This window comes from Bombyx mandarina, chromosome 22 (assembly GCF_030267445.1).
Source record: "Bombyx mandarina strain Sakado chromosome 22, ASM3026744v2".
In the NCBI taxonomy this organism is placed as follows: Eukaryota; Metazoa; Arthropoda; class Insecta; order Lepidoptera; family Bombycidae; genus Bombyx; species Bombyx mandarina.
In genome coordinates this window covers 6273812-6299275 of record NC_143228.1, presented here as the reverse complement: position 1 = coordinate 6299275, position 25464 = coordinate 6273812, and the positions used below count along the sequence as shown (strand labels likewise).

General features: G+C 37.7%; 5 protein-coding genes across 5 annotated transcripts; 1 reads left to right on the top strand and 4 right to left on the bottom strand.

The window, feature by feature from the left end:
- Nucleotides 1–1308: 1308 nt before the first annotated feature.
- Nucleotides 1309–2467, bottom strand: LOC114243131 (uncharacterized). The gene is made up of 3 exons (XM_089736966.1): nt 2308–2467; nt 1737–2216; nt 1309–1647 (listed from the first exon to the last, which is right to left on the bottom strand). The coding sequence occupies exons 1-3, from the start codon at nt 2317–2319 to the stop codon at nt 1393–1395; spliced, it is 747 nt and encodes a 248-aa protein (XP_089593092.1). The 5' UTR covers nt 2320–2467; the 3' UTR covers nt 1309–1392.
- Nucleotides 2468–6795: 4328 nt separating this feature from the next.
- Nucleotides 6796–8003, bottom strand: LOC114243053 (uncharacterized). Its single transcript, XM_089736965.1, has 3 exons — nt 7844–8003; nt 7283–7762; nt 6796–7129 (listed from the first exon to the last, which is right to left on the bottom strand). Exons 1-3 carry the CDS (start codon nt 7853–7855, stop codon nt 6875–6877), a joined length of 747 nt encoding a protein of 248 aa, XP_089593091.1. The 5' UTR covers nt 7856–8003; the 3' UTR covers nt 6796–6874.
- A 2958-nt stretch (nt 8004–10961) lies between these two features.
- Nucleotides 10962–11880, bottom strand: LOC114243122 (cuticle protein-like). The gene is made up of 3 exons (XM_028174500.2): nt 11745–11880; nt 11389–11667; nt 10962–11302 (listed from the first exon to the last, which is right to left on the bottom strand). The coding sequence occupies exons 1-3, from the start codon at nt 11754–11756 to the stop codon at nt 11048–11050; spliced, it is 546 nt and encodes a 181-aa protein (XP_028030301.1). The 5' UTR covers nt 11757–11880; the 3' UTR covers nt 10962–11047.
- A 289-nt stretch (nt 11881–12169) lies between these two features.
- LOC114243111 (uncharacterized) lies at nt 12170–14808 on the bottom strand. The gene is made up of 4 exons (XM_028174489.2): nt 14400–14808; nt 13544–14083; nt 13024–13187; nt 12170–12413 (listed from the first exon to the last, which is right to left on the bottom strand). The coding sequence occupies exons 1-4, from the start codon at nt 14439–14441 to the stop codon at nt 12170–12172; spliced, it is 990 nt and encodes a 329-aa protein (XP_028030290.2). The 5' UTR covers nt 14442–14808.
- A 3728-nt stretch (nt 14809–18536) lies between these two features.
- On the top strand, nt 18537–19731 carry LOC114243054 (uncharacterized). Its single transcript, XM_028174419.2, has 3 exons — nt 18537–18663; nt 18902–19306; nt 19403–19731. The coding sequence occupies exons 1-3, from the start codon at nt 18652–18654 to the stop codon at nt 19652–19654; spliced, it is 669 nt and encodes a 222-aa protein (XP_028030220.2). The 5' UTR covers nt 18537–18651; the 3' UTR covers nt 19655–19731.
- Nucleotides 19732–25464: the final 5733 nt, after the last annotated feature.

Genomic DNA, 25464 nt, shown 5'->3' with positions numbered 1-25464 from the left:
CGATAGTAGAGGCTGATTATGGTCAATCTACCGCTAAGTTAGCAGCTGCTTTTAGTGTTAGCATGAAAACGGTATTGGTCTATTTACGTCAAATGGTAAGGTAAGAACAGAAAACTTGATAAGTGGGTGCGAAATGATGCCAGCAGGACCAAAGCGTTAAGGTATACTTATGTTTCTTATTAGCCACAGAATAATAGGAATTTAGAATCCCATTGTTATTTGCAATCAAAAATTGATTATTTTAGAGAATCGTAACTGGTAATCGTGTTGGTTAAGCCCTGGTTCAAGACCTAGGCAATATCAAATACCGAAAACTTGCCCCCAATAAAGTAACTGTCACTGTTTGGTGGTCTAGTGCGAGTATAATTCATCACAGCTTCTTACCAAATGGCACCAGCATTACTGTGGATGTGAGAAAGTGGACACAACGATAGATCAATCGAGTTTCCAACTGGCCTTAGTTAATCGCTCATCCCCGCTTTCTCTACATGACAACGCTCGACCTTATACAGCACAACAGACGGTCTCTAAGCTACAAGAGCTAGGGTTTTAAGTTTTGCATCATCGACCGTGCTCACCAGATTTTGCGCCGATAGACTTTTACATTTTTCAAATTTTGGACAACTTCTTGGCAGGGAAAAAATGAAACACCCAAGAGTCGGTGCAAAATGCCTTTGAAAATTTTTTGGCTCCAGTCCAAGGCAAGGTTCCAGTTGGGCAAGGATTTCTTCAAGAAGAGCATTGAAAAATTACCACTCCGTTTGCAGAAAGGAATCGATGCCATGGTTTCATATTTTGGTTGATTTGAACAAAAATATTTATGAAAAACTAGCTGACTAGACAGACTTCGTAGTGCCTCAATCGATAAATAAAAGACCTCAACTTTAGTATAAAATAAACTTAAAACAAACAAAAGGAATCCGTCCGACGGGGGACACATCAAAAGGAAAACAAAATGATTATTTTTATTTAATTCCGAGCATTTTAATATTTATCTACCTTTTAAACCTTCTTTGGACTTCCACAAATAATTCAAGATCAAAATTAGCCGAATCGGTCCAGCCGTACTCGAGTTTTAGCAAGACTAACGAGCAGCAATTCATTTTTATACAAAAAAAAATATTTATAAAAAATGACTAATTTTCATTATATTAAAAGGCAACTTGATAGACAAAGCTTAGACCTCTCATTTACATGTATTTGTTATTACAATCGGTGATAGCCCTCTCTTGTAAGTTCAATTGGTGAGCGCATACATCACACCAGCACTATAGGGATGTTAAAGTTGTGTAGAAAGTAAAGTTAAACTCCGTTGAGAATCATTTATTAGTTTCTTTAAATTAAATAAATTAGTCGTAAGCTATAACAACAGTCCTAAATCACTAAAAAAAATTAGTGGTGATAGTACTGAAGAGCGGGCACAGCCTTGATGTGAGTAGGGGCGGCGGTGGGGGCAGTGTTGTGGACGACCGCGTTGAAGCCGCTGTGGTCGTCAGCGGTGTACTCAACGGTTCTGATGGAGCCATCAGCTTCGTGGAAGGAGTATGAACCCTTCACAACATCACCGTCGCGTACCTCTTGTTGGGACTTGTTGTCGCCGGAGTGATCATCAGCTACTGAGTAGTTGTACTCGTACTTGGGGTAGGCCTGTTAACATTACATTTCATTTAGAAGTAAGTTCCTTTTTAAAATTTTCATCAATGAAATTTAGTTAAGCTTATACTAGTAATACTTACAATCTCCTCAGCTTGGTGAGCTACGATTTTGGCTACTGGGGCAGAGTGGTAGGACACGGCGGCAGGGGCGGCGTGGTAGGTAACAGGGGCGGGAGCAGCGTGGTATGCTACGGGAGCAGCGACGGCCAACTTGGCTACAGGAGCGGCGTATTGGATAGTCTGGGGCTGGTCATGACGGACGATGTTTTGGGACGACACAGATTCAGCCGAGGAGTAGCGGAGTGGAGAAGTGTGGTAGGCAACTGGGGCGGCCTGGTACGCTACAGGGGCCGCGTGGTAGGCAACTGGGGCGGCCTGGTACGCTACAGGGGCCGCGTGGTAGGCTACAGGGGTAGCAACAGCGAGCTTGGCAGCGTGGAGCTGAGGCTGGTCATGGCGCACAATGCTTTGGGAAGAAACGGCTTCAGCGGGAGAGTAGTGCACGGGAGCAGCCAGGAGTCCAGCTTTCGACACCGCGACCAAAGCGCACAGTACTACGATCTGCAAGTAAATTAAATCAGATTTATTAACTTATTTAAAACTGAAAGTTTATACACATTTAAAACTGAAAGTTTATAAATTGAAAACCTACTTTGGAGAACATGTTGTACGTTTGAACAGATATGATTGAGTGTGATGTGGCTCATTCAGAGGTCTAGTTTTTATATGATGGTTACTTATAGAAAGAATATCTGAATGTGTGGTGGAAGTTGTCAAACGAGGTACGCCCGACCTTGCTCTGAGTTACCGCATAACCTTTTGGCGAAAATAATCTGTACCTCAAACTATATGAAACATTTATGGCGAAAGCGAAATTTTTTTTAAAGAAATTAAATTTGTTTATTAAATTGGATGAAGAAAGTCATGGCTGTGTTGGCAGATTTTATTAAATTGATTGGCAGAGTCTATAGACATCAAAATGTCACCAACGACAATGAGACGTAGGTTCTCAATTATTCTGTTATATATTATAATGTGTTACGCTTTTCAAACCGGAATAAATGACTACGTCGCGACAGAAAAAGCTATGATGGTGGTGCTTCCGCTTTACAGGAGTGCGATCGGAGTACGCTGGAACACTCAGAGAACGTTGCTGATCATTCTACGATTATTTCTTTAGTCGGCTACTCGACATCCACAGAAAGATATGGCACATAGCTCTACTTAATCTAAATTCATAGAACACTGGTCTTCCTCTTAACACAAAGCTACTATGGGAATTTCGTTTTTCTGAATATCTATCAATACTATTCGTTTTTATTGTTATCAAATGGGTGCTTGAGATACTTCTACCAATAGTAACAACTGGTTACCGGAGTTCATGGACATCATAAATTTAATATCGCCACACGTCTTGAGACGTGAGTTGGAAGTCTCGATTGTATTGTATCAGAGATTTCAAACTAGAGCGTATGCTTAAGTATATTATATACAGAGCATATGCTGAACGTTTAATTTCTACTACACGATATTAATTTGTTTTAGAATTCTTTATTTACCGATTTTTTATGTATTAACTATACAATTTGTATGGGTGAAGCAATTAGAAGTGTTTGCAGAATCCTAATGCAAAATAAAGCGATTGGATTGTTTGTGGTCGTTTCGATTATTCTAAGCACCCTAAAGACGTCGTCTATGAGAAACGAACAACTTCGACTAATGACACAAATTACGAAAGAAAAGAAAAATTATTTTGTTTGTGCTTGGGTAACGTTCCGTGGATACCACCAATCTACCTATTTGACAGAGAAAAGCCGTGATTAATATGTGATAATTATGTTTCGAAGTTATTGAATTGTCAGTGGAGATTAAAATCTTATGTCTCAAGGTCGCCGGTGGCGTTGCTGTTGTAGTTGTTTAAGTAGTACTCGTAAATTAATCGTTTACGGTCGAAACAATAATCATTGTTTCATTATTTCTTCATTATTATTTGACTTTATTCCATCCTGACATTATGTGTTACACGTCTATTATTACTAAAATAACCATATTTTGTGACGTTGATGATGATTTGTCTGGCGTTTCATCAGAAGGTACAGGTATAAGACCACCGCCACTTCTAAATATTACTAATACTCTTCATAATTATGTTCTTCCTAAAAATTTATGGGCCTCACACCCGATTACTCCTAACTTTAATATGGAAGGGTGTTTTGTAGGTTGGCAAGGCTTGGATCCGGTTTGATTCTGTGGGATAACGATCATGACGTGGTGAATACTTCAAACGAATGCACGACTCGTTGCCCACTTAGTTTCTTGCTGGATCTTCTCAGTGGGTTGCGATTCTTATCCGGTGGTAGATTTTGTAATGTACTGCTCTTGCTAGGGCTAGTGTTAGTAAATTCTTTCAGGTTGAGACTGTTAGCGCCAAACTGGAATGAATTGCCCCTTAGGCTACCACCGAAACGGTAAGAAACAAAAAGGCCCGACTCTTTATTTGATTAAACGCTTCCGACATGGAAGTTTTGATCTAAAAAATTAACCTCGTAGTCGCCAGAAAACTAAAGTTTACAACGATGATTTAAAGGCAATAGTGGAGGCTGATCAATCTATCGCTAAGTTAGCAGCAGATTTCAGCGTTAGCATGAAAACAATATTGGTCTGTTTGCGTCAAATTGGTAAAGTAAGAACAGAAAACTTGATAAGTGGGTGCGAAATGATGCCAGCAGGACCAAAGCGTTAAGATATACTTACGTTTCTTAATAGCCACAGAATAATAGGAATTTAGAATCCCATTGTTATTTGCGATCAAAAATGAATTATTTTAGAGAATCGTAACTGGTCATCGTGTTCCTTAAACTCTAGTTCAAGACCTAGGCAATATCCAATACCGAAAACTTGCCCCTAATAAAGTAATCGTCACTGTTTGGTGGTCTAGTGCGGATATAATTCATCGCAGCTTCTTACCAAATGGCACCATCATTACTGACACAATGATCGATCGATCGATTTTCCGACTGGCCTTGGTTAATCGCTCATCCCCGCTTCTAACACACGACAACGCTCGACTTCATACAGCACAGCAGACGGTCTCTAAGTTACAAGAGCTAGGGTTGGAAGTTTTGCATCATCGACCGTTCTCACCAGATTTTGCGCCGATAGACTTTTACATTTATAAAAATTTGGACATCTTGGCAGGGAAAAAATGAAATACCCAAGTTTTTTTTTTTATTGCTTTGATGGGTGGATGAGCTCACAGTCCATCTGGTGTTAAGTGTTTACTGGAGCCCATAGACATCTACAACGTGAATGCGCCACCAACCTTGAGATATAAATTCTAAGGTCTCAGGATAGCTATAACGGCTGCCCCAACCCTCATGCCGAAACGCATTACTGCTTCACGGTAGAAATAGGCAGGGTGGTACGGACGCGGATGCACGGGTAGGTATAAACTTACCCGTGCGTCCGGTGCGGTACAAGAACCTACCACCAGTAATTACGGAAATTATAATTTTGCAGGTTTGATTTTTATTACACGATGTTATTCCTTCACCGTGGAAATCAGTCGAGAACGTATTGTGTTAAGTGCATATTTCATTAGAAAAATTGGTACCCGCTTGCGGGATTCGAGCGCCATTGCATGCAGATACGAATGCACCGGACATCTTATCCTTTAGGCTATGACGACGACGAAACACGGTACAACGGACACGAGACAGTACAAAATGCCTTTGAGGAGTTTTTGGTTCTAGTGAATGTGAATTCTTTAACACATTCGCTGCCGACGAAATGATATAAAATTATTAGCCAGAAACCAATTATTTTTATAGCGTATATTGATTAAGTATATATGTATGTTTAAAAATATGAATGAAAGTATGTTGATAATATTATTATTTTAATAAAAAAACACCTTTTTCGGATCCGAGTGGTCGGCACATAGCACGCCAAATGCCGGACACTCGGATCCGAAAAAGGTGTTTTCTCGGATCGGAGTACAATCAAAAGTATCAAAAACATCATAATTATAAGTTTAAGTTTAAAATATAACACGCACTTGAATGGTTATTTATTTAAGAAGGTATAAATATCTTAAATCTGAGCAAAGTAGGTAACGATATAATCATAATTATAAGCTTAAGTTTAAAATATAACACGCACTTAATGGTTATTTATTTAAGAAGGCATAAATGTCTTAAATCTAAGAGAAGTAATGATATAATCATAATTATCAATACAATCAAACGTATAAAAATCATAATTATAAGTTTAATTAAAACACTGAAGGTGATTTCTTCACAGAAAAGTTAAAACAACATTTTTCGTCGTCTTTGCGGCAGATGACCTTGAAGACTGAGCTGGTGGTCCACGGCTGAGCGTTTTCAGTTTCAGTCTTGTATCAAAGATACTGTCATCACTGCCGCAACTAGATTCCTCTGAACTTGAAGACAACTACTCCTCCTGAGCTCGTTGCGAACACACTTCTTCATCACTAAATCCTTCAGAACCTTCCGAGTCATCACTCAATCAACGTTTTTTTCTACTACTAGGTGTTGATATTTTCGATCTATTTTTACTTCTAGATGGCCCAGCCCTACTATCCATTTTGATCGAACAATACCTTTGATATGATCGTGTGTACCAGTCACTATTAAACTGTCAATATAAAACCAATACGCGTTTTCGTAAGTCGAATGTATTGGCAGAGTGGCCACGCAAACCAACGTACACTCGCCACAATCGCCGGCGGCTTCTGACAACTACAAAATTCACTTGCTGCTCACTCGTATCCGAGTGGGCGGCACCGCTAATAGGGCCCCTCCCCACTCGGATACGAGTGGTAAGCACTCAATGTGTTAAGAAGGGCATTGAAAAATGGCCAGTCTGCTTGCAGAAATGTGTCGATGCCATGGCTTCATATTTTGATTGATATCAACCAAAAATATTTATAAAAAAGTCTTTAACTTTCATTATACTAAAAGGCAACTTGATAGGCAAATACCTAATAGCTTATATCTGTCATTGACATGTTTTTGTTATTGCAATCGGCGATAGTCCTCGCTTGTACGTTGAATTTGTGAGTGCATACATCACACCAGCACTATAGGGATTTTAAAGTTGTGTAGAAAGTAAAGTTAAATTCCATTAAAAATCATTTATTCTTTAAATTAAATAAATTAGTCGTAAGTCATAACAACAGTCCTAAATCACTAAAAAAATTAGTGGTGGTAGTACTGAAGAGCGGGCACAGCCTTGATGTGAGTAGGGGCGGCTGTGGGGGCGGTGTTGTGGACGACCGCGTTGAAGCCGCTGTGGTCGTCAGCGGTGTACTCAACAGTTCTGATAGAGCCGTCAGCTTCGTGGAAAGAGTATGAGCCCTTCACTACATCACCGTCGCGTACCTCTTGTTGGGACTTGTTATCGCCGGAGTGACCATCAGCTACTGAGTAGTTGTACTCGTACTTGGGGTAGGCCTGTTAACATTACATTTCATTTAGAAGTTTTTTTTTTTAATTTTTCATCAATCAAATTCAGAGAGCTTCATTTCCACAATTTTGTAGTGTATTGACTTATTAAGATACGTTTAATGCATAGATTGCTTTTAAGCTTATACAATTAATACTTACAATCTCCTCAGCTTGGTGAGCTACGATTTTGGCTACTGGGGCAGAGTGGTAGGACACGGCGGCAGGGGCGGCGTGGTAGGTAACAGGGGCGGGAGAAGCGTGGTAAGCTACGGGAGCAGCGACGGCCAACTTGGCTACAGGAGCGGTGTATTGGATAGTCTGGGGCTGGTCATGACGGACGATGTTTTGGGACGAGACAGATTCAGCCGAGGAGTAGCGGAGTGGAGAAGTGTGGTAGGCAACTGGGGCAGCCTGGTACGCTACAGGGGCCGCGTGGTAGGCAACTGGGGCGGCCTGGTACGCTACAGGGGCCGCGTGGTAGGCTACAGGGGTAGCAACAGCGAGCTTGGCAGCGTGGAGCTGAGGCTGGTCATGGCGCACAATGCTTTGGGAAGAAACGGCTTCAGCGGGAGAGTAGTGCACGGGAGCAGCCAGAAGTCCAGCTTTCGACACCGCGACCAAAGCACACAGTACTACGATCTGCAAGTAAATTAAATCAAATTTATTAACTTATTTTACACTACACATTTAAAACTGAAAGTTAATAAATTGAAAACCTACTTTGGAGAACATGTTGTACGTTTGTACAGAAATGATTGAGTGTGATGTGGTGCATTCAGAGGTCTAGTTTTTATATGATGGTTACTCATAGAAATAATAACTGAGTGTGTGGTGGAAGTTGTCAAACGAGGTACGCCCGGCCCGACCTTGCTCTGAGTTACCGCGTAACCTTTCGGCGAATTTAACCTGTGTCGCTGATCTGATCTGATCATTCAGTGCCTTTTTTGCAAATAATTAATGTGCAATTTATTATGTTATTTAATTTAAAGGTTGCCAAACATTTTACCTTGAATACTCTTTTTAATAGAACGTCGTCTTTCATTAATGGAATTTCATTGGAAATACAGTTCACTTATATTGTTCACTGCATCTTAACAGATTCAGATCTAGTAATTATTAGTATATAAATTTGTTGTTTTCAATGAAATAGGGCTCAGCCAATGGCCGATATTCGACTTTGACACCTCAGTTAAGATTCATTCAGAGATTTAGATACAAAGTAAAAGTGAAAATGCAATACCTAATATATTGCATTTCTCTTTTATTTTGCTATTGACATTTGAAGTAAAAAAATTGAATTTTAAAGAAACTTATTTCGTAAATACCTACTCAAATAATATATAAAATACTAATATAAACAAAAAAAAACGATTTTAACAAAATTAAAGGATACATCATCAATGTAGCCAAAATCAATTAAATATATATTATAAAGAATAGCTAAAATCAATCAAAATCGGCTTGTATACTTTTTCTTTAATTAAAGAAAAAAATACAGCTGAATTCGTAATTTCCTCAATTTTTAACTCGATTAAGAAAATAATATTATTATACGGTCACAAACAAAGACGAAAATAGAATTTAAATTGTTTTTTTATTGCGATAATTACACAATGTTTTCTTTTCATTAAAGAGTATGATCGTAATAGTTTGGTAAATAGAAAACATTTTTAACACGCTTTTATTAGCTTAGTATGCGAACGGAATCATTGAACGTCTTTTCCATTGACTTCAAAACATTTGATTAAGGACCGATGGCAATCCAATAGTTATATAACTTCGCTGTAGTATCCAAACCAGTTTGAAAAGGATAAAGAAAAAGATGAAATTAATTGATAGCTCAGTTTCCTTTAGCAGCGTTTTTTTTTTGTTGTTTTAAACTACCCGTCCATACCTACTGGGTATATAAATTAAAAATATCTTAGTTTAGCTCTGTAGAGTACTAAAATATTTCCGCCAAATTAAAAACTCTAGATGTGTCTATTAAGTATGTGCTTATTTGTCGAGTGAGTCTGTTAGGTTTTACAAGTAAAATTTGAATTTCTTCACCAATACAACTCAAGTTACCCATGTCTTAAAGGAATCTGACTGGGTATCTTTTGCGAAGCTAGTTTCGGATGTGATTGTTCATGCTGGATTTAGTACCTGCCTGCCTACGCTATGTTGCCATATGTGGAGTAGGAGGTGTTAGATGTTTGAAGTCGTCGTGGCCTAAAGGATAAGATGTCCGGTGCATTCGTATCTTGTAACGCACTGGTGTTCGAATCCCGCAGGCAAGTACCAATTTTTGTAATGAAATACTTACTTAACAAATGTTCACCATTTAGTTCCACGGTGAAGGAATAGCATCGTGTAATAAAAATCAAATCCATAAAATTATAATTTGCGTAATTGCTGGTAGTAGGAGGTCTTGTGAGTTTGCACGCGTAGGTACCACCACCCTACCTATTTTTGCCATGAAGCAGTAATACGTTTCGGTTTGACGGGTGGGGCAGCCGCTGTTTTGGTAGGTGGCAGCATTTACGTTGTACATGTCTATGGGCTCCGGTAACCACTTAACTTTAGGTGGGCCGTGAGCTCGTCCACCCACCTAAGCAATAAAAAAAAATAGACAATTATTTCCTTATAGCCTTAACCAACTGTTTTTGTGCTTTAAAAACTTCCATCCAATATTTAAATCAAGGGAACGGTGATGAGCACATGTCTACTTTCTTCAGCTTCTTCTTTCGTGCTTCGGTTTCCTCAATACTGAGGGTCGTGACCACCTCCTCGAGAGTCCACCAAGAGTTCTTCAGCAATGCAGTTCATTGAATCAGTGAAGCGACTATGTGAAGCACAGTCATTCTTGGGTTTCGTGGGCATGTGTTGAGCTTGTAAGAACATTTTGGGGCGCACAAGTTGAGCAGTTTGATCTTTTGAGGCCGAATTAGTTTATAAATTTTATGCTAATCATGCCCCCGGTGGAGCATTTTCCTTTCTTTATAATAATACGTTATTTGCGTTGCGCCAGTGCAAGCCGTCACACTCATAGATTTAAATTTTCAGAATGTGCACAATAGCAACAGATTGAAAACTTTGACCATATTCCCGGTATTATTTTACATTACTGAATATTAATACAAAATGTAAATTTTACTGATTAACATGAGGCTTATGATATGAGACTAATTTTATTCCCTTGTTTGCAAGTTTTTTGTCCATTTGTTATATTGTTATGTTTAGAAGCTTAACAACATAAGATTTGAACGACTCGTCTATACTATCTATACTAATATTATAAAGAGGAAAGATTTGTTTGTTTGTTTCGAATAGGCTCCGAAACTACTGGACCGATTTGAAAAATTCTGTTTCCATTAGAAGCCGACATTGTCCCTGATGAAAATAGGCTACTTTTAAAAAAAAAAAAAAAATTTTATTTTTTTGTTTTCATGTGTGTTTTAATGTTTCCGAAGCGAAGCGAGGGCGGGTCGCTAGTAGTATAATATAGGTATATTGTATCTCACTACGACGGCGACGGTATGTAATAACAGTATTTTTTTCCGAAGACTTATAGTCTTCACAAACTACAATCCATTTTCGAAAGTAGAATCCTTGGCGTATTTAAGACTATATATGTGCCACTATATTTTGATATTATAAAATTAATACATGGAATGTGTGGTGGTAGTTATAATAGTACATAATATATTTTATTAACGCCCCATTGTCACTAACGAAGTTTTTAAGATAGCTTTAAATATATACAATTTCCGAGCAATGGCATCCAGGCTGTCGGTCTACTGAGCAACTTCAAGCACCTGGTGGGTTTTAATGGGGTTTTCAAACAAAATAATATTCACTAGGAAATTCTTTATTTGCCTCTTTATAATAAATTAAATAATCAACAGTCATTAGAGTTATAACAGTCCTACATTTCTAAATAATTTAGTGATGGTAGTATTGGAGTGCAGGCAAAGCCTTGATGTGTGTGGGGGCAGCAGTAGGGGCAGTGTTGTGGACGACCGCGTTGAAACCGTTGTGGTCGTCAGCGGTGTACTCAACAGTTCTGATAGAGCCGTCAGCTTCGTGGAAGGAGTATGAGCCCTTTACAACATCACCATCGCGGATCTCTTGTTGGGACTTGTTGTCGCCGGAGTGACCGTCAGCTACTGAGTAGTTGTACTCGTATTTTGGATAAGCCTGAATTTAAAAATAATGTTAATTATTTTTCATAGATCATTATTTACCCAAAGTTATTTAGATGTAAACTTTAGATGAAAACTTACGATTTCTTGGTCTTCACGGTGAGCTAGCACTTTGGCGATGGGGGCATGGTAGGCGATGGGAGCGGGGGCAGCGTGGTAGGCGATCGGGGCTGGAGCAGCGTGGTATGCAACAGGTGCGGCAATGGCAAGCTTGGCAACGGGAGCTACAAGCTTAGTGCCGTGAGCCTGATCATGACGTACGATGCTTTGGGAGGAAACAGCCTCAGCGGGAGAGTAGTGCACGGGCGCCGCCAAGAGACCGGCCTGCGAGACTGCCACAAAGGCACACAGTACAACGATCTGAAAAACAATAACAATTTCAATCTGCGGAATCCGTTGCAATTACTATTAAACTTAAAATTTCAAGCGCCACTTACTTTGGAAATCATTATTTTGTTTATGTATCTTCAATATCCAATGATTGAATGATAATTAGACATCTCGTTCAGCCTTTATATACTAATCGGCTTAGAGATTTAAAATTGGTCAGTAACTTGACTAGGTGACCTTGCCTTAGGTCATAATATTATTTGTAGTTGACAGAACTGGTCCCGCATATTGGGTCACTTTCGTTCGTAGTTTAGAAATAGCTGTAATTGCCTAATACTAGTTTTAATATTCAACGTCCTATTGCAATTATAATTCAAAAGGGATTTTAAATTAAAAAGTAATCAAGGGTTTGTTTTTCAAATTACATGGACGTTTAAAACCAATAAATAAATTGTAATTCTAATGTCTAAGTGATTTCTATAAAATATTGAACTATTTACAGAGGGTACATTTATAATTAAGTTAAGCAAGATTATGCAGTTCTGACAAGGTAGCGTTGGCTTTGATTGATTACAGGGAAAAGTAGCGTTTTTTTGTTCATGTCCCTAAATTGACTATTTGAAGGCATAGCATATGTATGACTCGGGTATATTAAATTTGTTTGCAACGCTTTAGCAATTGGCTGGGAGAATCCGTAAATACGAGCGACGTTCAAATGTAGTTTGTGATTTTTTGGATGTGGCACCGGTATGTGTTGCTGTGGAGATTCGTTCAGTCTGAAATTTAAGCATGCAAATCTAATTAGCGTCAAACAAAAATCCATATTTTAATGAAAAAAAAAAGTGAAAGTGAACATGGTAAGATCTTTAGCATTTTAACCTCATTTTTGCAAGTTTAATTTCGAAATATAGATTTTTTGGCCGAGAAATTGCTGAAGTTTCTATCTAATCTGAAGCCCAAACTAGTAACAGCTTAGTGATTATGGTTGTTTCTTGTAAAACAAAAAAGCAGACTGTTGTTTCCTTCTTACAACAACGGGGCTTTATTTATTCATTTATTAAATACTCTACTCCGCAAGCATTTATTTATTTATTAAATAAATAAAGGCTTGCGGAGTACGCTCAATGGCAGGTAGAGGCTTGGCTCTGCCCTGGCATTGCTGACATCCATGAGCGACGGTAACCACTTAATATCAAGTTTTTTTTTTTTCTTTTTTTTTTAGTGCACTTCAAGTGGGCCTTGTGCTCGTCTGCCTACAAAGGCAATAAAAAAATTCATTCCCCCATAAAGGGAAATTTTGATAGACATGGAGTAATTACTTTTATCAATGAATTAATAGTCAATAATAAAATGAATTCCTAAAAGGTTGATTGAATTTTAACTTACCTATAAATATTCGGTCTGGAATAGTGTTTACCGAGCAGTGTGTATAACGCAGAATTTTGGCTGGGAGTGCTAATATCCAATTCATAGCCTTTTGTAGGTTGAGTTACCGTTTGCATTTCAATTCCAGGATGTTGGTGAACAATGTACTGTCTTAAATAATTGATCTGAAAATTTGATAAAAAATGTATTATAATAATATGTAACTTCTTTTTGTCTGATTTTCTAACTTAGTTTAGATGTAAATTAAAAATTTTTAGGCCGTTCAATTTGCACAAAGAATCTTTCGAAACTTTAAAAATACATCACCAGATTCCTGTTAGCAAACTATCCTTTATTGCACACCAAAGGAAAACCTACTTATAATTCAAAAGTCAGCATCGCACAAACAGTATCGTTTTTAAAATCATATCACTAAAAGGGATGTTTTTAGACAATAATTGAGCGAATGAAATTGTTTTGTGAAATTAAAACAGATATGTTGCGGTGTGCTCACAGTACAGTGGTATGGTAAAATTTGTACCTTATTTAATTTTGGCGATTTTTCAATATCATCACTGGAACTTCTGTACACAGTATTATGAACAGGATTACTGTCCACGGATTGCAATACTTCGACATTATGTCCCGGAACAAAATTTTCATGTTTCTCAAATTGTACATTGTTTGCTGTTGTATGAAGATTTTTTGGTTCCAAATGCTGTTTATTTATATTTGTTACTGGAGAATTATTAACTTGTCTGCTACCGTCATTTCCATTCCATTCAACGTTCGTTTGGGCGTTAGTTCCAGTCAACGCAATGTGTCGATTTGGAAGAAAGTTTTTTTGCAGTCCTGAGTGTAACGGTGCATATTGAATTGGTGCATATTGTCTGTGATGTCCTTGGGTGGTCTCAGCGATTGGTCTTACAGCAGGATCTGCATGGATAGCTGTAAATTTATAAGATACAGGGACATCTTCTCGGGTGAAACTTTGGGATGAAATCGCTTGTTTCGAAGACTCTTGTGACTGATTCTCAATTTCCGCCAAGCTGAGAGCTAAGACAGCTGCTGCAATAATTATCTGGAAGCAAATAATGTAAGATAAATATTTCATATATAAATTTGGGCATTATACACTGAAATTTTTTTCATTCCTATGCTGATAGCCTTGAGAGGCTATTTCAGCTTCACCCTAATGTGTAGGTGAGCTCACGGAGCTTAAGCCGGTAGTATTGCTAGCACTGGCCCTAGCTAGAGCTTTGCTTCGCAGAATCTACCACCGGATCGGAATGCTACCCACTGAGAAGATCCGGCGAGAAACTTAGTGGGCATTATACACGATAATCAAACAAATTAACTTATTGGTAAAAGAAAAATCACTGCAGCGTGAAACTTACTCTAAGCATCATGTTGCCGAAGACGCTGTCAGCACTCGCCATCGGAAGTGTTTGAAACCGGATGCAAATTGCTACACTTATATACGTCGACTAATCACAGAGAGAAATCACTTATTATGCAATATTTATGATTAGTTTATTTAAAGCGTCGAGAATGTAATTTGTCGGTGCGTGTGTCCTGAATAAAGCCGATGGGCTCAAACCTTTCACATTTTTTTTTAATAAAGCGTGTCAGTCGTATTCACTACACCGAATGAGAGCGCATTGTTAGAAATGCTGTACAGATGTTTTCATTTAAGTGTTATGCATTACCTCATTTCAATCGATTGTTTCTCGAAGAACACGTCATCGGTGCATAGTTTTAGTCGATTAAAGCAAAAAACGATCATTTTTATCACTTATTTGTAGTTGCTCTCACTTGATTTTAACAAATGTTTATGTAAGAATCCTATATTTCGGCAAATCAGTTTCATATATTTAGCACTTTTTTTTTTATTCCACAATGTACGAGTACATTCTCATACCTGAGGTGTTTCGTGAAGCATGTGTGTGCCTAAAACAATTCAAGATTTATATCTTCTACTTTAATGCTGAGTTTTAATAATCAAGAATAATTTTATTTATTACCCTTGTAGGCACACGAGCATTCGGCCCACCTGATGGTGAGTGGTTACTGTCGCCCATGGACTTCAGTAATGCCCGGGGCAGAGCCAAGCCGCTGCCTATCGCTTAATAATCTCCACAAGCCACTATTTATTTTAGTTGCTTTCAATATAGAATATGAACGGTTTCTAGGGTGAATTTCAGTGGTAATAAAATAGAGAAATCCCGAAGATCTTCCAGCAGTATGAAGAGTGAACATCTGAAAGCGCAATTTGATTAGCGGTATTTTCTAGTCGCAATATTAAGATTTTCACCGTATTTGTTTTATTATTTGATAGATGCCACTACAACTGGATTAGAATAAGTATTAACTCCACTCATCGAACTCGGTAAAGAGTTCGAAGTGAAACCTAACCCATTGATCAGCCCGCTGAGTTTCTCGCCGGATCTTCTGAGCGGGTCGCGTTTCCGATCTGGTAGTACAGTTGAGTTGTTAGGTCTTCTTTGGAGGCGCTTGGGCAACTGTTATCAAATTCCACCCCTCCTAGCTGAGCCTTTGCTCGCCCACCTGTGCTGGTGAAATTGGAAAGGCCTCCAGGAAAGCAGCAATTTTAATCATAAAAAATATATATATTATTCTATCCTACAGACCGGGATGCATGATCAGTAATCATTATTCAGAATTAGGCAAGACATTACTACGGATCTGTGTCGGTCACTGTGTGGACTCACGTGGACTACTCTAATACATATAATGATCACAGCTAGGGACATAATTTATGTGTAAAGTTGTGGGTTTTACTATTATATATCATGGGAAATTAATGGTAGTAGCTTGTGGTATCTGGTACAGATTCTCTGGTGTTCTAAAAAATATTTAAAAGTTAAAATCTTCTGGCCTTTTATCGAAAACACTAAAACATAAATACGCATTTATAGGGCTATACTAAACTGTATCTGTATGTTAATAATATTGTTAAAAAGTAATTTTACTTGAGCTAACTATGTAGAATCATGTAGGCAAAATGTTTTGACACATTGGTTGTGTGGGATTGACCTCCAGTACAATTGTAATGTCTTAATGCACAAGAAAACGCGACGACAATTATACAAAACCTTAAAAAACGTACAAAAAATTAATTATCATTTTTTATATTGACTTATAGTTGTATCGGTTCACGATTTAATAGCGGTAAATTTCGACCAACACCTTAAGAAACTATCGTTATCCAGCTATGCTGGGGCCTTGTACAGAAAGCAGTTATTCTTGATACGGCGTGTATTGTAAGAAGGTTTCCCACTCTAGGGCCCTGGTGGCTTGTGTTCACCACTAAGTGGTATACCTGACCATTCTCTTTAGATGAGGGTACCCTGGATCACATTTTCTTCGACTGCCCCAATATCGTATCCCCTCTTTATGATATCCTTCCAAATGACATTCCCCGGCCTATTAATATTAATTGTTTATTAACTTTAGTCTATTCTAAACATGTAGATGTTCTGTGTAAATTTTTATCTGCTAATAATATTTATCTCTAAAGTAGTTAGTCTAACATTAATTTGTTTGTGCTGCTCTTAAAAACACAGATTCACGTATGGAAAAACTGACCAAATTTATTTGTATTTAGATTTAGTAATTTTTTTTCTCTCTAAGCACTGGTAATTTTTGTAAATACTTTAACATTGGCAAAATCAATGCCTAAGCCGTTGGAGCCGAATTCATTCTATAAAAAAAAAGTGGTATACCGAGCATGGAGAAGAAGCAGAAGAATTCTCGTAACTTAAACCATATACTGTAAGCACAACAATAATACATTATGCCTACGGGGAATCAGCTGATCAGCAGAGCTTTGCAGAACCAGTTCGGAGTTTGACTCGGTGTCCGTGACCCCAAATGTGAACGAAATTTTAGAACTTGATGTGGACGTTCTATTATCGGTTTATTGTTTTACGAACACATTTTGTTCTTTTATGCTGATTTGATAGGCATATTTATGACCACAGTATAATTCTTACAAAATAATTTATCGAAAAATAAAGGTTTTAACGGTTTTTTTTATCCTTGACCAACCGAACCTGTAGTAATTTAGATTGTTTCATAATGTATCTTATCAAAACTATCGGCGTCAAGAACTGGAAGGAGAAAGCCCTGAACAGAGCAGTCTGGAGAGACATACTGGACCAGGCTAAGGCCCACCCTGGGCTGTAAGGCCTAAGATGATGATGATGATAATGTATCTTAAAATACATATTGTTCTTGATTGTGATTTTCTACTATAGTTATAAAGGACTGTTCTACATAATTGTATTCCATCTCTGTTAAGAAAAGTCTAAAAAAGATTTATTTTAATACTAGTACGACCGGCAGACGATTTTCTACCCCGAAAACAAGTTTGACCAAGTTGGAGAGTAACTTCTAGGATCTATAATAATTAAAAATCTAAACCATTCAGAGAATCACTAAACATACATACATAAGAGTCATTGAAATCGTAGTAGCTATTTACGGAGTTTAGTGAAAAACACCCATTCATAAAAACGTTTGCGAAATGTACCCATTACTTTTGTGTTTTAATAGAACTAGCAACAAAGACAAAATACGGCGTTTTATTATTAAAAGGAATAATGTAGGTATCATTTATTGTCTTCAGTAAATGTTTTCTTTCAAATTCTAATCCCACGTGTTAATTAACACACGTAGGAGTCGAAAAACTTTTTTGGTTGTTCTGTAAGTATAATGAAGAAACTCTTCTCAGCGGGTCGCGTTTCCGATCCAGTTGTAGATTCTGCAAAGCATTACTCTTGCTAGGGCCAGTGTTAGCAGCACTCCGGTTTGAGCCCCATGAGCTCACCTACACGTCAAGGAAAAGCTGAAATAGCCCCTCAAGGCTATGAGCATAGGTAGGGAAAAAAGAAGAATAAGAATATTAAGTGATTAGCTATAAATTAAAAATGAATAAAACCAATGTTACTGCCAATGAATTAATAGAGTGTAGCACGACAGCTTTGAGGTAGATATAATAAGAATATGAAAGACATCCGTAGATGAACTTGATTGCTACTAATGTTTACATCTTCTCAAAACCTGTTCTAAACCTGATCTCGACCAACGTACGATACCGTTACGAGATCGTCTTCGCACTCGAGTTAGTGAATCATCTTCATTATATAATTTTATGAGGTCAAAGACCGTACCGTTTTCACAGCTTTTGGCATTAATTGTGCAAATGCAGCAGAGAGCATAATTGAGTCTCTATATCAATATTATGTTAATTATCTTCTATCAAATCTTCAAATGTATGCTTTTGGAAGTTTTCTTTGACTGCCTTTTTCGAACAAACCCAGAAATTTGTCTTTGTAAAGAGCAATGTCTTTTTAATGGTATTTACTTAATAAACATAATTAAAAACACATTTAAACAAACTAATTGTGATGAAACCTGAAACTTATTATTTAACAATGGCTAACATATATGGCAACTACATAGAAACTAGCAATGGTTTTGTTTATGAGCAAAGAAAGTCTCAGGTTAATATTAAGGCTGATCGTGACCCGTCGACCTTGTCTGGCCAAAAGTCCGACAGCTGAGTATATAAGCAGTTTTGAAGCATTGCAATGCATCAGTTATATCTCCACTTACCCGAACAACATGTTCTCTAAAGTGAGTTAAGAATTTAATAAGTAAAAAAATATATGTAAGAAGTAGTAGACATGTTTGTTTCTTAATTATTCGTCAATTAAGCGTTTCAAATGCTCTTCAATTTCTATAGGAAAGGAAGACTGAAATGTCTTACTAACTTAAAATTATGTACTTATAAATTCTGCGACCTGAAAAACTCAGTAAGCCTTAAAATCGGTTAGTATTAATAAATGTTTTAATTTAAAAAACATTATTTTAGATCGTAGCCTTGAGCGCTGTGCTGGCAGTGAGTGCTGCAGGTCTCCTGCCCGAGCCGCACTATTCTTCAGCTGCAGCTGTCTCCTCTCAGAGCATCGTCCGTCACGACCAGCCACAGCTCCATGCTACCAAATATGTAGCCGCCGCTCCAGTAGCGGTCCACGCCGCTCCTGTGGCATACCACGCAGCCCCTGTCGCCTACCACTCCGCCCCCGCTCACTACTCGTCTGCTGGCGCCGTCTCCTCCCAGACCATCCTGCGTCACGACCAGCCTCACGCCTCCAACTACATTGCCGCCGCTGCTCCCGTCCACTACGCTAGCCCCGTCCACTACGCCGCTCCTGTCGCTAAAGTGATTGCTCCCGTCCACAAAGTGCTTGTATCTGCTCACCATGAAGAGGAATACGTAAGTACAATGCTAAAATTAAATACATTAGTGATCGATTTCAACCGCTTTACTATTAGAAGACTGATGTTCTAACATTTGCGTTCAATTTGACAGGCTCACCCCAAATACGACTTCGCCTACTCTGTTGCTGACGGACACAGCGGCGACAACAAGTCTCAGCACGAGTCCCGCGACGGCGACGCTGTGCACGGCGAGTACACTCTGCTTGAAGCTGACGGTTCAGTGCGCAAGGTTGAGTACACCGCTGACGACCACCACGGCTTCAACGCTGTCGTCAGCAACACCGCCCCCGCTCACCACGTAGCTCATGCTGCCCACGCACCTGTCCTCTTGGCTCATCATTGATTCACTAGTCACTAAAAATAAAGGCTACTACGTTCTTAGTAAATTATTTATGAATTAAAATATTGCATACTGTTAAATTTTATGTTTTTTTTCATTTCTAATTTAAATGGCACCTTTTAGTAAGATTTGATAACACCACGTATCATTTAAAACAATTGATTCGAAAATTACATAATGCTTTATTCATGTGTATGACACGATGGGCAGATGACGTCATGGCAAAACTGTTAAAACTGCGGGAGACTGTAACTCAAATGAAAATCTCAATTAATTTAAAATCTAATTTTTCATTTTTCACTACCACCACCTCTTTTACCACCACACAATAAAAGTACAGTTAAAATTTAATTTTAAATTACTCTAATTGAAAGTTTTTTTTTTAAACAAATGCGCTAACCCTACAAGCCCAGACGAATATATATAATAATTGATTGCCTGATTGCTCGATTACTTCATAGCCCTCACTGTAGAGTATAATTGGTTCTTCACTTGCTATTAATTTCTCGACCCTAAAAATATGGACAAAAAAGGCATGGACAAAAAATAAAAATTAGAAAATTGAAAAAGGTTTTGACGACGGATCCCCCTTTCACATTTAATGTGGATTTCAGCAATATTAGGGTCTTACAAAGCAATTTTGACGCTGTATACTACCTTGAGACGGCGTAACCAGCTTCACTTTTCTTGCGGAGACACCGATACTTGCTTCGGATGATAAATACCGCGTAACCCGGCTACGCAACGCAACTTCCTGCGTAAAGCTGCTGCTGGCGTGTGTGTATTCGTTCGCCCCGATGTACCAACTTAAAGACGTGAGATCGAATTATTCGTTTCTTTTTCTGATGTGCCTGTTGGGGTCACAGTAGACCCTAGAATGATAATATCCGAGAGGTTGTGGTAGATTCGCAAAACGAGTAGGTGAGCTCGCGGGGCTATAACCTGAGGACTTTGCTAAGTATTAGCCCTAGCAAGAGCAGTGCTTCGCAGAATCTACCACCGAATTGGAAGCGCGACCCACTGAGAAGATCTGGTGAGAAACTCAGTGGGCTGTGTCTGTGGGTTAATTTACTGGCCGAACCCTTCGTCGCAAGCGACGGGTTCGACGCAAACGGTGACGGGTGTTTGAGGTACCTAAAAGCACCGTTAATGGATCGGGAGAATCCAAAATGACGTGCTTAGGGCGATGTCGACTTTTTACCATTCGGTCCGCAGGATCGGGTATGTAGTTACTGGCAGCCAGGAAGAGAGGATTTCCGACGAGAGTGGAGCTGATTCCAAAGCCGGATAGTACTTGGATTGGCTTTTTTTGTTTTTTTATTGCTTAGATGGCCTAAGACGTGATTACTTGGCTTGGTTAAGATCTCTAGAAACGCACTGTCGATGAATGCAGTGTTTTCAGTATGCATAAGCTGTGCTTCGTTGGCAGGAAATGCGATGATAAAAAGACGATGGGGGATCATCTCGAAAATTCCTCAGAACAGTTAGGAAATGCTTTTTGGAAATAAGGCATTTATTAATTTTCTATCTTCGCCTTAAATTATTGTTTTATTTCGATAGCTTTCCCTGAAGTGCCAATAACAAGTATAAATATACATATATTATGTACCATTGTTGTTGTAGCACGTCAGCAAAAGTCTGACTTGAGACTCCCCATTTATAAAAACCACAGGAAATCGCATACAAACTAAACGAAGAAACAAATATTTATTGCTTAGATGGATGGATGACCCATGGTCCGCCTGGTGTTAAGTGGTTAGCAGAGTCCAATGATTACAACGTAAATGTGGCCACCCAATTTGAGACATAAGTCTTAAGTCTCAACTTTATAGTACAAGGGCTGCAGCATCCTTCAAAGCGAAATGCATATACAGCAGAAATAGGCAAGGTGATGGTATCTACCCCTGCGGGCTCACAACACGCCCTATACCCCAGTAATTATGCAAATTATATATTGTTTTGATTTATATTACTCGATGATATTCCTTAAACTGAAAGTCGTTCGTGAACATTTGTTAAGTACGTATTTCATTTAAAAAATTGGTACCTGCTTGTAGGACTTGGACACCGACGTAGTTGTTTCTATTTGTATTGTAATCACTCACCACGAAATGGACCTAATTGTATAGTCGGCTGCCTAAAAAGGCAATAAAAAGTGATTGCACATTGTACTTTGCGATGTGTTCGTACAGTGAATACAGAGGAGTGCAGTGAGAGAAGAGTAGTTGCATAGAAGTGGATTAATTAATCCACTTTTAATCTCAAGACTTTTTTATCTAGGACATCTAAGGTGATTAATTAGCTGTTGTGTGAAACAGGTTGCCGTCACTACCAAAAGAGGTGGTGGTAGTGACGGCAAAAATTTGTAAAAAGTTTTTATGAAAATTATGAAATAAAAATGATTTTCGATAAGTTTTGTATTTATTAATATTATAAGATTTCTTAACATAATTTTGGATATTATGAATAGAAAAAAACTGGTGGGAGAAGAACGTCTATCAATAGGAATGAGATTTGAAAAGTTAAGGAATTTATAATTACGTTAAAAACTGAACATCTCATGGACAATACTAATGGCCTTATAAGAAGTCGCCAAAAAGTTTTATTTCTAATCCTTCAAAATAGCTAAAATGCTTGTTAATAGCTCAATAACTAGAAAAAGATAGAAATGCTTTAAATTTTAGTTACTGCATTAATGCCTGAACGATTATACGACCCACATTATTTTAAGTGGTTCCCGAATAGGTAAGATGACGGTAAATACATGTGCGGGCTCACAATGTCCCCTATTGCAGGATAGCATTAGTACAATCGGGGTTAAAGTATGAAATTATCGTTTTTTGTGATAGGTACTTCGAATTGACATAGAAACTTCAACTTTTTTTCAAAAGGTAACTACGAGGTTCTTCTTTAAAAAAATGTGCAACATTGGATTATCGATTAATAGTTGCTTTTTTTTATTCAGCTTAGACAAGAGAGAGGGATACTTCGAAAATTCGAGTGATTTTTGAATACGATTTCCGACGCGGAACCAACGCTGCAGAAACAGCTCGCAATATCAATGTTGCGTTTGGAGAGGGGACTGCTAATGAACGCACCGTGCGATTTTGGTTTAAGCGCTTTCGTGATGGAAATTATGATCTGAAGAACGAACTACGTGGAAGACTGCCCACACATGTGAATAACAATGAATTGAAAGAAATGGTGGAAGCCGATCCGAGCCAAACTACCCAGGAATTAGCGGCATGGTTTAAGCCTTACCAACAATATTGACTCATTTGCGTCTGAAACTGCAATTAGAAATCATTCGTCATCCTCCGTATTCGCCAGACTTTGCCCCAACGGACTACCATTCTTTTCGTGATTTGGACAATTTTCTACGTTTTACAAAGTTTTCTTCCCAGGAGGCAGTACAAATGCTTTCACACAGTTTGTAGAATCTAGATCACCAGAGTTCTATCGCAAAGGCGTAAATGATCTTCTTATTAGGTGGCAGTAATGTATAGATAATAATGGTAGATATTTTGATGAAATAAATATGGTAAAAAAAAAAAAGGAATTTCAATTTTTCAGTACAAATCGGCAATTTCATACTTTAATCTGTAATATTATAAATAAAAAATTAACTATTATGCTAGTTTGAGTATTAACGCTTAGCATTTAGATTAATTTTTCAGTACTTTAACACATTTTCATGCAACAGAGTGGCTATGCTCATAATACTAATTACTTCCATTAGGGACTCACTATCAGATGGGATTTATACTCATTTGTCAATAATGGCAATAAAACTAATCTTTTAATTTTTTATTTATATTTCTATTATTAAGCTTTAAAATCCCTAAAATACAAAGAAAATTATCGAATGATTATTGACAATGGCAGACAGAGTTGCAACATTTAGGATAAAAATCCGAGATTATCGATAGGTCATCCGAGTCAGTCGTGTTACGTAGAATTTAAAACCAACTAAATAAAGTTAAAATTAAATACGATTTTTGTTATTATGTGTTACGCGTCAGTGTGCTGCGTGGAAGGTGATGACGAACATAGTTTGACTGGAAGGCGTGCGGTGGTAAGAAACGGGAGTCATGTCAGCACTGTGCTTCAGCGAAATGTATAGGACAAAATTGATAGATCAAATCGTCGCGCCCTAAAAGATAAAACGCCTGGGGTATCCGTATGGAACGATGTGACCATATCAGTGTTAAAATGCTACAGGACGGCACTAAATTTCAAATGAATACTAACGTAACAAATCTTTAGGAATGATTTCCACGGTGACGGATAAACGTGGTGTAGTGTAAATCAATTAATTTTGATTTAAATGTGTATGTAAATTAATGGATTATTTTTATCCAATAAATAAATAAAAAAAAGAAGCGAAGCAGTAATGCGTTTTGATTTCAATGGTAGGACAACTGAAGTGTGCCGCTGAATTTACTTTGTAATTTTGATGGGTTTTGGTAACCTTTGAGCATTTTTTTATTGCCTCTGTAGTTAGACGAGCATAGGCCCGTCTAGCTACCCAGGTAAGTGGTTACCGTCGCTCATGGGCGTCAGCAAAGTCAGGGGCTCAGTCAAGTCACATTAATTGAAAATGATTTGGAGCATGAAGGATGAATGGATGATGAATTTACACAATATTTTGGACAAGTTCTTAACCACTTTTTTCCAAATCGTTTAAGTAGAGTATTCAATTGTAAGGAATTACCAGGTTTAAAAAAAGTTGTTATGAATATACAATAAACACATTCATCATTGCATAAATAATGGAAAATAGAATAGATAGGTTGTATTTTCAGAAGGTAACCCCTAAATGGTAGTAGACGTTTTGGGCTTATCATGCACTCAGGTTTGGGAAACTAAATAGATTAGGATTTTGGGGATTTTGGGCTTACTTGTTGAACATTTAGTGGAATTTAACCACTATTCATTAGTGACGCCATTTTTATTTACGAGTTCGAAGTCTTAATAGTGTAATTGCTTTGAAGTAACTCTTCTTCTTAGTCGAATACTTCATTGCTGAAGGTCGTGCCCTTGAAAGCCCTTCGTGGCTCTTTGTACCCTCAGCTTCGATTTGCTTCGGTTTTCGGCTTCTCTCAGGGCGTTCGCAACAGAGAGTCCAGTGAGCGCAGTAGTTCGAGTTCTAAAAGTAACAGCTACCTTACGTTTAGAACTCGAACACCTGATTGGTTCTGATGCGGACAGAGAAGTGGTATCAATTTATACGGGATTCGTAAAAGCCATTCCGCTACAAAAAAAATAATAGTGCATACTTATTTTATTTTATCTATAATTTTCATGATAAATATCTACTTCGACAGACACACTATCAGTGGTGTGTAAATATAAAACATTATTTCAGAAGATAGTCTTATTTGGACCAGATGCCGAGTAGGTTCATTTCATTGGTGACCGAAAAAAGCAGCTTGTTCGAAAATAATAAAATAGCAGAATAATTATATTAATCTTTGTAATGAATTTTTAAAATTGTTTTTTTTTTTATATTTTATTTTAAATATTATTTGTTCCATATTCACCTGTATTATACACCTGTATAATAATAGTGTTAATTAGCAAAGATAATTAATAAAGTAATTAGTTAAGTATTAGTAAATAATGTAAAGTAAAATAGTAAAGGAATAATTATGAGTAACGTGGAAGCATCGGTTAAGTGTTTGTCCCTTAAAAAACCTTACTGTTGCATTAATATTCCAAAAATATAGAAATTAAGTATTTTAACTAATATGTTTTTTCAAAGGAAGTTTCTGGAATAAATAACAAGTATCAAAGAAACACAAAGAGGTACA